The sequence below is a fragment of the Leopardus geoffroyi genome, chromosome E3, assembly GCF_018350155.1.
Source record: "Leopardus geoffroyi isolate Oge1 chromosome E3, O.geoffroyi_Oge1_pat1.0, whole genome shotgun sequence".
Taxonomy (NCBI): Eukaryota; Metazoa; Chordata; class Mammalia; order Carnivora; family Felidae; genus Leopardus; species Leopardus geoffroyi.
In genome coordinates, this window is record NC_059340.1 from 32,511,789 (window position 1) to 32,525,176 (window position 13,388).

The 13,388-nt window shown below is 59.8% G+C and overlaps 1 protein-coding gene across 1 annotated transcript in view; it reads left to right on the top strand.

Annotated features, from left to right (window-relative positions):
• LOC123589086 overlaps positions 1-13,388 on the top strand; it is a gene marked incomplete at its 5' end in the record, with an annotated part of 131,390 nt that overhangs the window by 76,294 nt on the left and 41,708 nt on the right. Inside the window, 10 exons of the mRNA XM_045460727.1 lie at positions 90-319; positions 395-556; positions 1,527-1,604; positions 2,519-2,878; positions 3,974-4,330; positions 5,429-5,782; positions 7,737-7,868; positions 10,328-10,477; positions 10,582-10,698; positions 12,771-12,978. Coding sequence (XP_045316683.1) covers positions 90-319; positions 395-556; positions 1,527-1,604; positions 2,519-2,878; positions 3,974-4,330; positions 5,429-5,782; positions 7,737-7,868; positions 10,328-10,477; positions 10,582-10,698; positions 12,771-12,978 — 2,148 coding nt within the window. The remainder of the gene's footprint in view (positions 1-89; positions 320-394; positions 557-1,526; positions 1,605-2,518; positions 2,879-3,973; positions 4,331-5,428; positions 5,783-7,736; positions 7,869-10,327; positions 10,478-10,581; positions 10,699-12,770; positions 12,979-13,388) is intronic.

Below are 13,388 nucleotides of genomic sequence, written 5' to 3' on the forward strand. Positions count from 1 at the left end.
GCCGACGGCAGCCCACCCTCTTACCCCCTTCGGGCTCCCGTGGAGTGTAGACTGGGCTCAGTCATCTCTGTGGCTCCTTCTGCCTCCAGGACTCCCCTCGGAGGCGGAAATGCTCCTGTCACACACCCACGCGGCTTCCAACCTCTCCACGAGCTTTATGGCGCGGAGCGCGCAGGCCCAGCTGGACGCAGCGCTTGGCCTGGACGGCCTGGCCCCTGGTGCCCCGGGTCACCTGCTCCATGCCAGCCTGGCGCACACGGTGCCCGGCCTCAGGCGCTGGGGCCTCCCGTTCTCCGTGGACGGCCGCGGACACTTCCAGGTGGGTGGGGGGCTGGACGCGGGGGCCCCGGGGGTAGCGGGTCCCAGGGACACACACGGCTTCGCTTCTGCCCAGAGCGCGGGACACCGTGTGGCGGCTGGGCTGACGGCGAGTGTGGACGGCGAGCAGCTCCACGTGGCCCTGGAGGCGAGGCGACAGCCTGGCCACGGGGGCCTGGCCCTCGAGCTGCACCATGGCCTCTCAGCGCTCCTGGGCACCGTGCCCGCGCGGCTCCAGGTGAGCGACCGGCCTGAGGGCGCATCCCAGCCAACTCGCCTCGCCCACTTCTTAGGTCACCCGCGGGACTCCTGCCACCTGCCGGGCCCCTCCCCGGATCTGCCCCGCTGCCCCACCCCTGCCACCTTGGCCCCTCCTCTCGCCCCCCCATCTTCCCTCCCAGCAACTCCGCATTCTCCCTTCCGTCCGCCACACCCTGTGTTGAACTCTTCCTCTCCTGTCCACCCGTCCTCTCCTCCACCTGTCCTGTGGTCCTGTTGACCCCCCGGCGCCCCCACCCTAATTGGAAGCGCCCCAATTGAGGGAGCCACTTTGGAGGCACTCTGGTCCCCTCTAGTAAAGTTCAGACCGTCCACACCCTGGCCACCAGCGAGTCTTTTGGGCGCGCACCTGCCCCTCCAGGAAAGACCTTGAACACTGAAGAAGGGACAGCAAACGTAGCTCACCTCTGCGTTGTTCTCAAGGATGAGAAGCAGGAAGCCTTGTCTGTGGTGGCACAGGGGTGGCTAAACCATCCACAGTGTGCGGGAGGTCGGGCCGGGGATCAGGGCGAGCGGCTAAAGCCACACTGTTTCCTCACCTCCCCTTTGCGTGACTTGGGGCAACTTGCTTACTCTCTGTGCCTCAGTGTCCTAATCTGCACAGTGGGACTGCTGACCATTCCCACCTCTTGTGGTTTCCTTGAGGATCAGATGAGGAACCAGGTAGAACCTGGCACACGGAGGCCGTGTGAGGACCTGAGCTCTGGTTCCTTTGGTTTAATGACGATGCTGTGGGGTAGGGCCGGGTTTCTGCACAAACCTCTCTTTCGGGGTTATTTTCCCAGGGAGGCTTCCACGAAGGGTGATGGGGCTGGGCTGGATCTCTGTGCTCCATCTGGAGCCCGGGTCGGGGAAAGACGACTCCCGTTGCCATCTTCCGGGCAGCGGCCATCGGCGTGCTCCCCTCCCGACCCTGCTGGTCTCTGCAGGTCAACTGTAGTGGAGACGCTTCGCCTGCCCAGCTGTCAGGGCTCTGCTGGGGGGACTTCGCCCAGCAGCCTCTGGAGGTACCTGGGTCTCTGTCGTTTGCCGGGTAGTGGTGGCAGAGGGTGGTCTGCATCCGGGGGGCTGGCACAGCCTGAGCCCTGAGGACTGCCCACAGCATGGCCCAGGGGCCTGTGGCCACTGCCAGGCTGACCCACATGGTCCCCTCCTCTGAGCCCTCCATGTCCCCCACAATGCACAGCTGGACTGGGGCACAGCCCAGCTTAGGTGGCTCCAAGCTCTCCTGGGCTGGGGCACGGGTGGACAGTGGGTCCTCTCCGTCGCAGGCACATTGTGGCAGGGAGTCCTGAGCCACAGGGCCCTATGGTTCCCGGACCCAGAGTGAACTGGATGCAACCAGGGGGCTGCCTGCAGACCTGGTCAGTGCTGCCCTGTGGGCCCCCGAGTGGGCAGCTGGTAGCCTGGCCTGGCTGAGCTCCGTGCCTGCTGGCAGGGGAGGGGTGGGTGTGTAGCCCCAAAGACTGTCTGGGGGAGGAGGACAGAGGTGTTTCTGCTCCCGAGGCCCGCCACCACGGCCTGGCTGCGTGCTGGCATATCCCACAGGAGCTGGTCACTTTGCCAAGGTCACACAGCGGCCTGGATGGCGAGAGGGTTAACTAAGGGAATAAGGGGTCAGGACTGGAGGGGTCTGAACAGGCTGGACAGATGGGCTGCCTTCCCTACTATGTGTCATGGGGAGGGGGACATCAGGGACCCTGAAATGCTCTTAGAGGCCGAACTTGATGACTCCATGGGTGGCCATTTTCAGCTGTTAGAGAGAAGCACTTTGCAAGAGTAGAGCCTGTTAGCTGGGGATGGGGGTGGCCCAGGGGATGGGGGTTCCCTGATCCCCCAGGCCAGGCAGAGGGTGAACCACCGCTTGGTGGGGTATTGTAGGGACACCTGCTGGGCCTCTCCTTGCCTTTCTTGGGGGTAGGATCTGGCTGTGTTGTCTTTGAACGGCTCCCTCCTGGTCCACGCCCGCACGGCCAGTCTGGCGGCTCAGATATCTTCTGGGGACACCTTCGCCCGGGCCCACGTCCACACAGCCTGCGGCCACCGCCATATCCATCTGGACACCGGCCTCCAGCACGCATGGCCTCCACTTGAGGCTCTGGGGGTTGCCCCTGACAACCACATCCAAGTGTCCGTGGCGGGAGACGAACCCGCCGGGGCCGGGCTGGCGGTGGCCCTGGGCCAGTGCGCCCTGACTGCCCGTGGGGACATCAGCCCCGAGGCCAACATCACACACGCCAACTGGACCCTGTCACTGGTGAATCGCTGCCCCTTGCTGGAGGTAAGGCACCTCTCCACCTGTCAGTGCGGGGCCCTGGCGGGGCTCCCACCTCCCTCCATAAATTATTAGCTGCTTACTGTATGCCCGGCTCTGCCCTCAGCCTAAGAAATTTCCGTCTTTTTGCCATTGTCCTCTGCCTTTGGGGTTTCATGGACTACAAAGGTTTGAGCCAAAAAATGGGGCCCAAAATGAATTGTCTCCCCTTTCACAAAGGGCCCTCCTGATTGCCTTTCTTTCTGGGGCTGGAGTTGATTCTTTTCTCATGAGCTCACTTATCCTACCCCTAGGCTTAAGGGTCTGAGAGTAATCATAAGAATATTAAGAAATAACAGACGGGGGCGCCTGGATGGCGCAGTCGGTTAAACGTCCGACTTCAGCCAGGTCACGATCTTGCGGTCCGTGAGTTTGAGCCCCGCGTCGGGCTCTGGGCTGATGGAGCCTGTTTCCGATTCTGTGTCTCCCTCTCTCTCTGCCCCTCCCCCGTTCATGCTCTGTCTCTCTCTGTCCCAAAAATAAATAAACGTTAAAAAAAAAAAAAAAAAAAAATAACAGACGAAGTTTATTGAGCATTGTGTGCTGAGTGCTCCTTGAAATCCTCACCCCCACCAGGAAGGGCCGCTTGTATCCCTAGTCCCAGGCTCTGGGGCCCAGAGAATGAGCCCAGTTACTCCCCTCTCGTTCCCATCTTGGGTCGGTGCCCCCGTGTGGGGCATGTTGTCTGCCCCAGTGGAACACGTTACTGAGGCCCTCTGCCCTCCAGCCAGCGATCACTGATGCTGATGCTGAATTTCCAATAGCCAGGCTTTCCGGGCGCTTGGCTCTGGCCAGCAACTCACAAGTATTAACTCATTTACATTCAGAGATGGGTAAACCGAGGTTCCAAGTTCGGAAAGATGGAGCCATTGGTGGAGCCGGAACTCAAGCCCATGTCCGTTGAGGGGGTACACAGGGTATCGGTCACTTGGCAGGGGGAGGTGCTGGTGGACTTGAGGCCGTAGGGTCAACGCTGCCCTTTCCCACCCAGGCCCATCGTCAGCTCCCCCGTCTGGGCTTCTGAAGCTGCCCTTAAGTCCAGCCACTTCCCCATATTTCCAGGCAACAGGCCTCCCGCAGGCCCTGCACGCCGAGGGCAGCCTGAGCTGGAGCCCTTGTGAGGTCAATCTGGCCTCAAGCCTTCGAAGTGACCCTGGAGACGCCCACCTGCTGCTGGCCCTCACCTGCGGGCCCCAGACCTTGGTCGTCGGGCGCCTGGCCCACTCCCTGCCCCTGCTGGGCCGCCTGGGTCTGCCGCCCAGCAGCGCCGTCAGCCTGGCCGCCCAGCCCCGGTCCCCTGCCCGCAGCTCCCTGGCCCTCCAGCTGGGGCCGTGCCGGCTGCAGGGCTCGCTGGAGCAGCACGTGGAGAACCAGAGCACGTGGACGCTGGCCGCCGAGCCGGGCTGCCCGCTGCTGGAGGTGCGTATGGCGGGCCCACGAGGTGACTGGAGGGACCTCCGGACCCCCTGTCGGCGTGAGGCGTGAGCCTGGCTGGCTTCGTGCCCCGGGCGCCTCCCAAGACCCCAGCCACTATTTCCCAGATGCTCTCTCTGACCCTTGGTTCCTCTTTAATCTCACCGTCCCCCTCGGCAGATGGGGAGATCAAGGCACAGGGTGGGGGGACTCACTCAGCGCTGTGCGACAGAAGGGCCACCGACTTGGAATTGATCAATTTGTCTTTTTTAGTGAAATTCTGAGTACAGGAAGGAAATGGGGGGGCGCTCCCCTTAGCTAACAGTGGGGACAGGCACATCTTGGTTTCATAACCTGTTAGAGGCCACCGGCTGGGCATTCTCTGGGCCAGGAGATGATGTGAGAATGGTCCTATGATATTTGGGGGAGGGGAGCCCGACTCTCAGGAAAGGGAGATGCTGAGTCAGGACTGGCGTCCTTGTCTGCGGGGGGGCAGGCCCCTCTGCCTGTCTCCTTGTCTCTCACCTCCTGATGGAGCTTCCTGGGCGTAGGGATGGGGTCCAGTCCTCTCAGCATCCCTGTCTGTCTATGCTCTGTCTCTATTAATTGAGTTGCCCACGACGGAGAGTTCTGTCCTTCGTTTCCAGAACAGTAGCCACTCGCTGCAGGCCCTGAGCGCTTCAACTGTGCTCACCAGTATGACCGAGAAACTAAATTTCTCCTTTTACTTCATATTAATTTGAATGGAAGCAGTCCCATGGGGCTAGTGACTATCCCATTAGACCGGCCTAAAGACAGACCCCCTGCAAACTTCAGTGCTGTTACGTACCAGCGGTATGATCCCAGGCGTGTGCTCTGCCTCCGAGCCTCAGTTTCCCCGTCTGTCATTTGGGGATAGTGACTACCCACCTCAGGGCTGGGAATAGATGAAAAGAGGCTGTCCTTGGGGAACATGTAGCACCAGGTAGTTGTGTACTAAGTTTCTCCAGTGGATACTTGTCTGTTGTGAGTTTGCTGTTGCTGGAATGGGGGACGCGGGAAGCACAGGTTGGTCAGATTCCCCCCTGACATGGGACCTCCCTCTGACCCCCTCTCGTCTGGCAGGGCCTGGGCCTCCCAGCCCGGACACAGCTCAGCGGCTCTCTGCGCACTGCAGATGGGGAAGCAGATGTATCGGGGTCCCTCGCGTCGGCCGGCCGCACTGCCTCCCTGACCTTGGTGGCCGCCTTGCACCGGTCCGAGGCCACGCTCCGAGTGAAGCTGAGTCACACGCTGCCTGTGCTGCGGGCCGTCCCCCCAGAGGCCCTGCTGACCACCCAGCTTGGGTGGGAGTCCGGGCGCCGGCTGGGTCTGCGGCTGCGGGCGGGGGCCTGTGAGCTGCAGGGCAGTGGGGAGCTGCACCTGGGCCCCAGGCTGCAGTGGCAGGTGCTGGCCCAGAGTTCCTGCGAGGCCCTGCAGGTAGGTGGTGCTGCGGCGTGGGAGGAGTGGACCCCAGGGTCACGGAGGGTGGGGCAGAGGCTGCCTCCCCCCTCCCCCACCCCTCCACCCTCCGCCTGCCAAACAAGGGAGAGGAAATGAATCCCAGAGGGCGGGACTCATCAAATACTTGTCGAGCCCACTCTGTGCCCTGGAAATGTGGCCACGCACCCAGAAGAGGTAAATGCCTACCTGGGGAGACAGGCAGTCCCCAGCCTAAACGAGCGAATTACAGAGTATATTACTTAGTGATAAGGGCTACAGAGAGGCAGAAAGTGGCAACGGGGGAGTGGAGGACGACAGGACGCATACTGCAGTTTGGTCAAGGTCGGCCCCGAAGACCAGATGACTTTTGAGCACAGACTTAAAGGAGAAGAGGGAGGAGCCATGTGGATATCTGGGGAATGAGTGTTCTAGGCATGGCCAGTGCAAAGGCCCTGAGGCAGATCCAGAGAGGAAAGGGCATTTGCTAGGACCAGGGTCAGCAAACCATTTCTCTGAAAGTCCAGACAGTAAATATCTTCAGCTTTGCTGGCTGTGCAGCCTCTGTAGCAACCACTCAGCCTTGTGGTTGTCGCACAAAACACCATAGAACATATATATACAAGCGGGCGCGACTGTATTCCAATAAAGCTTTATTTACAGTAGCAAGTTGTGGGCTAGATATGGCCCATGGGCCACATGGTGTGCCGATCCCTGTTTTATAAAAAGTACGCTCAGATTCAGGATCCTTTGTAGAGGCTGTGAGAGGACTGGGTGGGGGTCTGGGTGTGTGAGAGAGGGGGTCGGGGAGCAGGGTGCCTCCTGTGCTTGTGTTCTGTGTGACAAGAGCTCTGGGGCTACTGTTTCCTATGATGGGGAGCACAGTGGGAGGAGTCCCTGACAGTCACATCTTGGACGTATTGAATTTGATGGAGCTGTTGGACACCCAAGTGAAGATGTCGGGCACAGCTCTTGGGAGTCAGGAGGTTGGCTCTGGTCTGGACTGGAGGTCCGTGGCTCTCGGTGGTCCCACTGAAGGCCACGAGACTGACTCAGGTGGCCATGGGGAGGGTGTAGAAGGAGCCGTAGCATAAAAAGCAGCCACGGGTGCCGCAAACAAGCCAGGGGGGAGGAGAAACCCAAGGGAGAAGGGGTCCCAGGGGCCTGGGAGGAAGACCTTCCCAAGAGGAGGGAGGGGTTGACAGGGCCCAATGCCTGTCTGGCCGGGGCATGACAAGGCCCATGCTGGGGAGGCCACCTGTGACATCAGGAAGCACCAGACCGAATCGTGGCTCTGTTCCCTTGTCTCTGGGTGGCCTTGAGCAAATCATGGCTCCTCTCTGAGCCTCAGTTTTATCAAAATGGGTTTAAAGACCCCTGCTCTCAGGATCAGATAAAACCGCAGACACTGGCTGCCCAGCCCTGCCCGGGGCACAATGCAGGCCCGGGGAATGGCGGTGTCTTTTTCTGTCATGCGCTAAGGTGAGGAGCCCAGAAACACTCTGTGTTCCCGCTTGCAGCCAGTTTTCTGGAAGGTTCCTCTGTCAGGAGCAGATGTTTGGGTCCACGTGGGAGGATGGCAAGGGGAAGAGGGGGAGAGCTGCTGAAAAGTCAGTTCTCCAGCTCCTGTGGTTGCCAGTCTCTTGGGCAGGTTGACTTGCAAGACTTGGTTCCGTTGGCTGCGAAAAAGTAGGATCCCTGGTGGTTAGGGGAGGAGGGAGGCCCGAGAGAGAAGTTCATCCAATGGCCGAGAGCTACAGACCGGGGACCTTTGAGACGTGTCTGCAGACATAGGACCTTTGAGAACTTGATCAAAGTCACAAACCCTCTCCTAGGAAGGTGTTCCCACTCCATTTTGCAGCCGGTTCGTGGGAGTTCGTAGGACTCCCGATGCCTGCTTTGAGCCGTGTCTTGGTGAAGAGCCCTGCTTCTGTGTCTCTTTAAACCCCTCCAGGCCCTGGGGGTCCTGGGCCGAGTCAACAGCTCCGGCTACGTCGAAGTGAGTTCTGTGGCTGCGGACGCCCGGGCGCTGGTCGCGGTGGACAACAGCACTTTGCGGGGGCTGCTCACCTTCAAGACTGCCGAGGTGAGGGCATGGGGATAGCGGGTGCCTGGGGCGGCCTGGGAAGGGGTCCTGGGGCCCGAGGAGAAGCACCGGCCACCCTCCTAGCTCCAAAGAGGCCCCAGGGGATGAGAGCATCAGGACCCATAATTGGAGGAAAGCCTTCAGTTCCCCTGGCCTCGTGGCCCCCCACTTTTCTCTTGCTTGTTTGCTTTAAAAAAGAGTTTTGGGTCACCCGGGTGGCTCAGTCGGTGAAGTGGCTTGACTCTTCATTGTGGTTCAGGTCGTGATCTCACGGTTCATGAGTTCAAGCCCCACGTTGGGCTCTGTGCTGATAGTGTAGAGCCTGCTTGGGATTCTGTCTCTCTCTCTCTCTCTCTCTCTCTCTCTCTGCCCCTCCCCTGCTCCCACACTCTCTCACTTCCTCTCTCTCTCAAATTAACTTAATAAATAAGTTTTTCACAAGTTTTCTTGAAGTACAACGTAAGGACTGTAGGAAAGCACAGAGATGAAAATGCTCAGCTCGGTGAAATTTTCACAAACCAACCACCACCTACCTCGAAGCACAGAATGTGAGTAGAGCCCAGAAGCCGCCTTGGGCCCCATTCCTCTTACCCGCCACCAAGAGTCCCCACAAACACGAGTTCTTGAATGTCACATCCGCGGAAGCACACGCATGTTCCTCTTCACGTCCGCCCCCTTTGGTTCAACGTTAAGCTTGTGGGATTCGCCCATGCTGCACTCGTTGATTTTTTCCTTTTTCACTGCTCAGTGGTATTCCCTGGTGCACACAAATCACGATTCATCCGTCCGTCCTACTGGTTAGCTTTTGGGTGGTGTCCTCTTTTGACTGCCCATCGTATCCATCTATCATGTCCTTATTTTTATTTTGTCTTAAAATTTTTTTATTGTGGTAACATTTACCTAAATTGTACCATCTTGGGGCACTTGGGTGGCTTAGTGACTTGGACATCTGACTTCAGCTTAAGTCATGAGCTCACAGTTTGTGGGTTCGAGCCCCACGTTGGGCTCTGTGCCGACAGGTCAGAGCCTGGAGCCTGTCTCAGGTTCTGTGTTTCTCTCTGTCCATTCCCCACGCTCACACACTCTCAAAGATAAGTGAATAAACATTAAAAAAAATTTTTTTAATTTATCTTCTTAGCCATTTTTAAGTACACATTTCAGTGATTTTCAAAACACTCACACTGTTGCCAACCTGTCTCTATTACACACGAACTCCCCTGCCAGCCCCTGGCAACACACTTTCTGTCTCTGAGGACCCCACCTACCTCGTCTAGGTGGAATCATACAGTACGTCTCTTTGTGACTGGCTCTTTTCACTGAGCATCATGTTCTCAGGGTTCATCCATGGTATTGCAGGCGACAGAATGCCCTTCCTCTGTTGGGTGCCTGGGTGGCTCAGTCCGATAAGCGTCCGACTCCTGATCTCGACTCAGGTCACGATCTTACACTTCTTGAGACTGAGCCCCGCGTCAGGCTCTGCACTCTCAACGCGGAGCCTGCGTGGAATTCTCTCTCTCTCTCTCTCTCTCTCTTTCTCTCTCCCCCCCCCCCGCTTGCTTTCTCTCTCTCTCAAAAGAAATAAATAAGCTTAAAAAAGAAAAAAAAAGAATTTCCTTCCTTTCTAAGGCTACGTAATTACCCCATGGTGTGCATAGACCACATTTTGTCTGTCCTTCATCCGTCAGCTGACCCTCGGTTTGGTCCCACCCTTTGGCTAATGTGCATCCGCTACTGTGAATGTGGATGTGCGAGTGTCCTTTCAAGACCCTGCTTCCCGTCCTTACGGACGCGAGTGTCCAATTTTAGCCTCTTACCGCTAGTGCTGCTTCACGCACACTCGTGCTTGTGTTTTGGTGAGCACGCACGGGGTGGAACGGGCGGACTGCGGGCTGTGTGCAGGTAAAATCACCTGTTGGGTTGCAGTGCGAACCAGCTGGCCTTCCCAGAGCTCCCGGGGAGAGCCGCTAACCGCTCCTTAACTTAAAAGTCCGTGCTGTCCTCAGCCCGGGCACGTTGTGCGCGCTCGCCCATGTGAGCAGCTCCCTCGCCGGTCCTCCAGTGAGCACCATTCTGGATGTCTCGGGAGTTTTCCTTCGGGCCCCTGGTGTTTTTTCTTTCTGCTGCATCCCAGCCTGCAAGGCGTGTCCTTCCCAAACATCCTGCGGGTCCTTCCCTGTGCCTCGCGGAAGCCCTTTCTCTCTCAGGTTCCTCTCCCGGGTCCACCCCTCGCCCCGGGATTTTTTTTCCTTGCCACTTACTTTATGTCAGGCATCCCAGATGTACAGACTGCTTTTGGTGTAAATCCCCCCAACTTTTTCTACAGTGCCCCGGCCACCAGGGAGGGGGACAGAAGAGGCTTGGTGTAACGTCAGAGTGGTTTGTCCCCCCCTCCCCCCGCCCTCGTGAGAGAGTCTGGCCACCTCCCAGGCGGCGAGTCTGTTTCTCTTGCTCTGCTGCAGAACCAGCGGGAGGTGGAGGTTTCGCTCACGCACGACCTGCCCCAGCCCGGCCCCTCGGGTCTCCCAGCCCACGTCCTGCTGCACCTGGCCGCCGAGAGGCAGGGGCCCCGCCACAGAGGCACCCTGAGGGTCGGAGTGGACGGCAGACAGGTGTGGGGCTCTGCTGGCGGGGCCTCCGAGAGCTGGTGGCGGGAAGGGAGGGGGTGAGGACAGCCCGGCGCAGCGGCCCAGCTCACAGCCGTCCATGCCGACAGGTGTCCGAGGAGCTGACGTTCACTCGGCAGCCAGAGCGCATCTCCCTGGAGTACACCCTCCAGCACGACGTCCCCATGCTGCGGACGCTGCGGGTAGAGGACACGCTGGGCCTGCAGGTAAGCCTCGGCGCTCGTGGAAACCCACAGCTGTGTGCCCTCCTTCATGCAGCAAATGTCCTTGGACGTGTGGAGGAGAGCAGGGGTGTGGAATAGACTCAGACCTCCCTCCGAGTCTCGGTCTTCTCATCTGGGAAGTGGGGATAGCCCCCTCTTCCCTAGCCCAGCCGCAGCCCCGGGACCATTACACATTCTCGTTTTCCAAAGCCTCCCTGGGACCCAGCGCTTGTCCTTGACCCCCTTGTTACCCGTGTCCGCTCGCACTGCCTGGGGGGGCTGGCCCGGTGGTTCACGTCAGTGCTGTCTCTGAGTCTCTCTCCCTCCTCTGGATCCACCTGCGTGTGTAGCTCCACTTGGCGGCCGGGCGGGCACCACCCGCCCCTCCCGTTTGCCCCTCTCGGCCAGCGGCCCCTTGGCCCTTGACCGGCGGCGGTCAGACCCTTGGCGTCATCCTTCATCCCGTGCCACTCACACACCAGACGCACCTCTCGCGGGAACTGCCGGTGTATCCCCCCCCAGTATACCTGGAGCCCGACCCCTTCTCCCCACCTCCAGCTTTGTCACCTGCTCCAGGCCCCCTCAGGTCACACCTGGGTTCTAGCCACCTAGCTGGGCTCCCTGCTCCCACCGTGGCCCCCGTGGTCTCCACCTAGAGCCCTTCTAAGTCAGATACCAGCCTGGCGCCAGAAAGCTTCGTGCCAAGATCTGGCCTGTCCCCTCTCTGGGCTCACCCGCTATGGCTGCCCTCGCGGACTTTCTTCGGGCCACACTGTCTGCGCCCTGTACTCAAACTGGCAGGTCCTCCTTCCCTTCCGTGCCCCCTGCCCGCCTCTGGCTTCCCCGGGTCTTTGCACACATGTCCTTTCTCCAGCCTTCCCTGCACAGACCTGCCCTGGTCGATGTCACCCCCACCCTGACTGCATAGACCCGCCCTGGTCGACGTCACCTCCCCGTGTAGACCACACAGGTCCACGTCACCCCCCTTTCCCTCCCTGCGTAGACCTGCCCTGATCAATGTCAAACCCCCCTCCGCCGGGTGTAGACCCACACACGGGTTGACGTCAGCACCCCCCCCCCACCCTCCCTGCATAGACCGCCCTGGTCGACATCACATCCCCCACCCTCCCCACGTAGACCCGCCCTGGTCGACGTCACCCCCCCACCCTCACCCTCCACCCAGAACGAGCTCTTGTTTTCCCTCTGGTGCACAGACCGTGTGTAGCCAGATGGGTGGGGTTTCCCTGCACAATTTGCTGGCTCGCTTTCCCTGCACGTGGATGTGTCCACGCCCCCGAGCCCCACAGTTGGGTTTTCATGGAGGCTTCATCACGTAGGCATGTTGGGTCATTAACTCAATCCCCAGCTCCTCCGCCCCTCCTCAAGGCTGGGGGGCCGGGGCTGAAGGTTCCAGCTCCTAACCAAGGGTCGGTCTTCCTGGTGGCCGGCCCTCCCCAGGAGCCCCCCAGAGGTCACCTTGTTAGAACACAAGGCGCTTCCCTTGCTCAAGCGATCACAAGGGATCGGGGCGCCCAGGTGGCTCAGCCAGTTAAGCCTCTGACTCCTGATTTCGGCTCAGGTCATGATCTCGCGGTTCGTGAGATCGAGTCCCACGTCAGGCTCCATGCTGACGGTGCAGAACCTGCTTGGGATTTTCTCTGTCTCTGTCAATCTCTGTCTCTGCCCCTTCCCTACTCATGCTCTCTCTCAAATAAATAAGCGTTTAAAAAGTAGACTTCAAATGGTAAGTATTACGTGTATTTTACCACAGTGAAAAGTTTACAAAGCATACGTACCTTTGGAAGGTTTTAGGCAGGGCGGGAGCTCTGTGCCCATGTGGCCTACCTGAGCCATCGCAGTTCTAAGAGCCCCTCCTCTTAACAGACACTCTTCAGCCAGCAAGCCCCACCCAGCAAAACAGCCCCTGCAACCCTGCTCCTCCTTAAACCTGCTCCTGAAGGGGGGGCCTCTGCTCCTCCCAGTCCGGCGCTGTGGGTTTCCCGGATCCAGGGGGAGCTGGGCCGGGCTGCCGTCCCGGCACAGGGTGAGGCGGCCTCTCCTCCGTGTCATTCCAGGCCGCTGTGGAGCTTCCTGGCCGCGGCTCCAGCTTCGAGCATTCCGGACGCATCTTGGTGGGGCCCACCTCCCTGAGCTACTCCGTGAGCTGCTGTCGCCGTGCTGGGCACCTGGAACTCGCTGGCTGGAGCGAACACAACAGCGTGACCCTGCTGCGGGCCGGACTCCCGCGCAAGGCCCGCCTTAGCGCCAGGCTGCAGACGCTCGGTAAGGCGCCCAGGGCACTGCCCCGAGGCCCAAGAGCCGGCTTCCCCCGGCCCGGAGCCTGCCCGCCAGTCTCAGGTGCGCTGAGACCCCCTCGGGCCCAGAGTGGTCCTGAGCTCCAGAACCAACCGGGACATCCTTGCCTGATTCCCCGGGAGCATGCGCTCCTTTCCCAGGCCTGCCAAGGCAAAGCACCACAAACTGCGTAGCCTGAAACCACAGATGCTTGTTCACTGACGGTCCTGGAGGTCAGAGGTCAGAGCTCAGGTGTCAGCAGGGCCACCCTCCTGCCCAAGGCTCTCTGGGGACAGTCCTTCCTTGCCTCTCCACCCAGCCATTCCCCCGCTTGTGGCCACATCCCTCCCATCTGTCTGTGCCTCTTTTCTTGGGGACACCAGATGGTGGATTCGGGC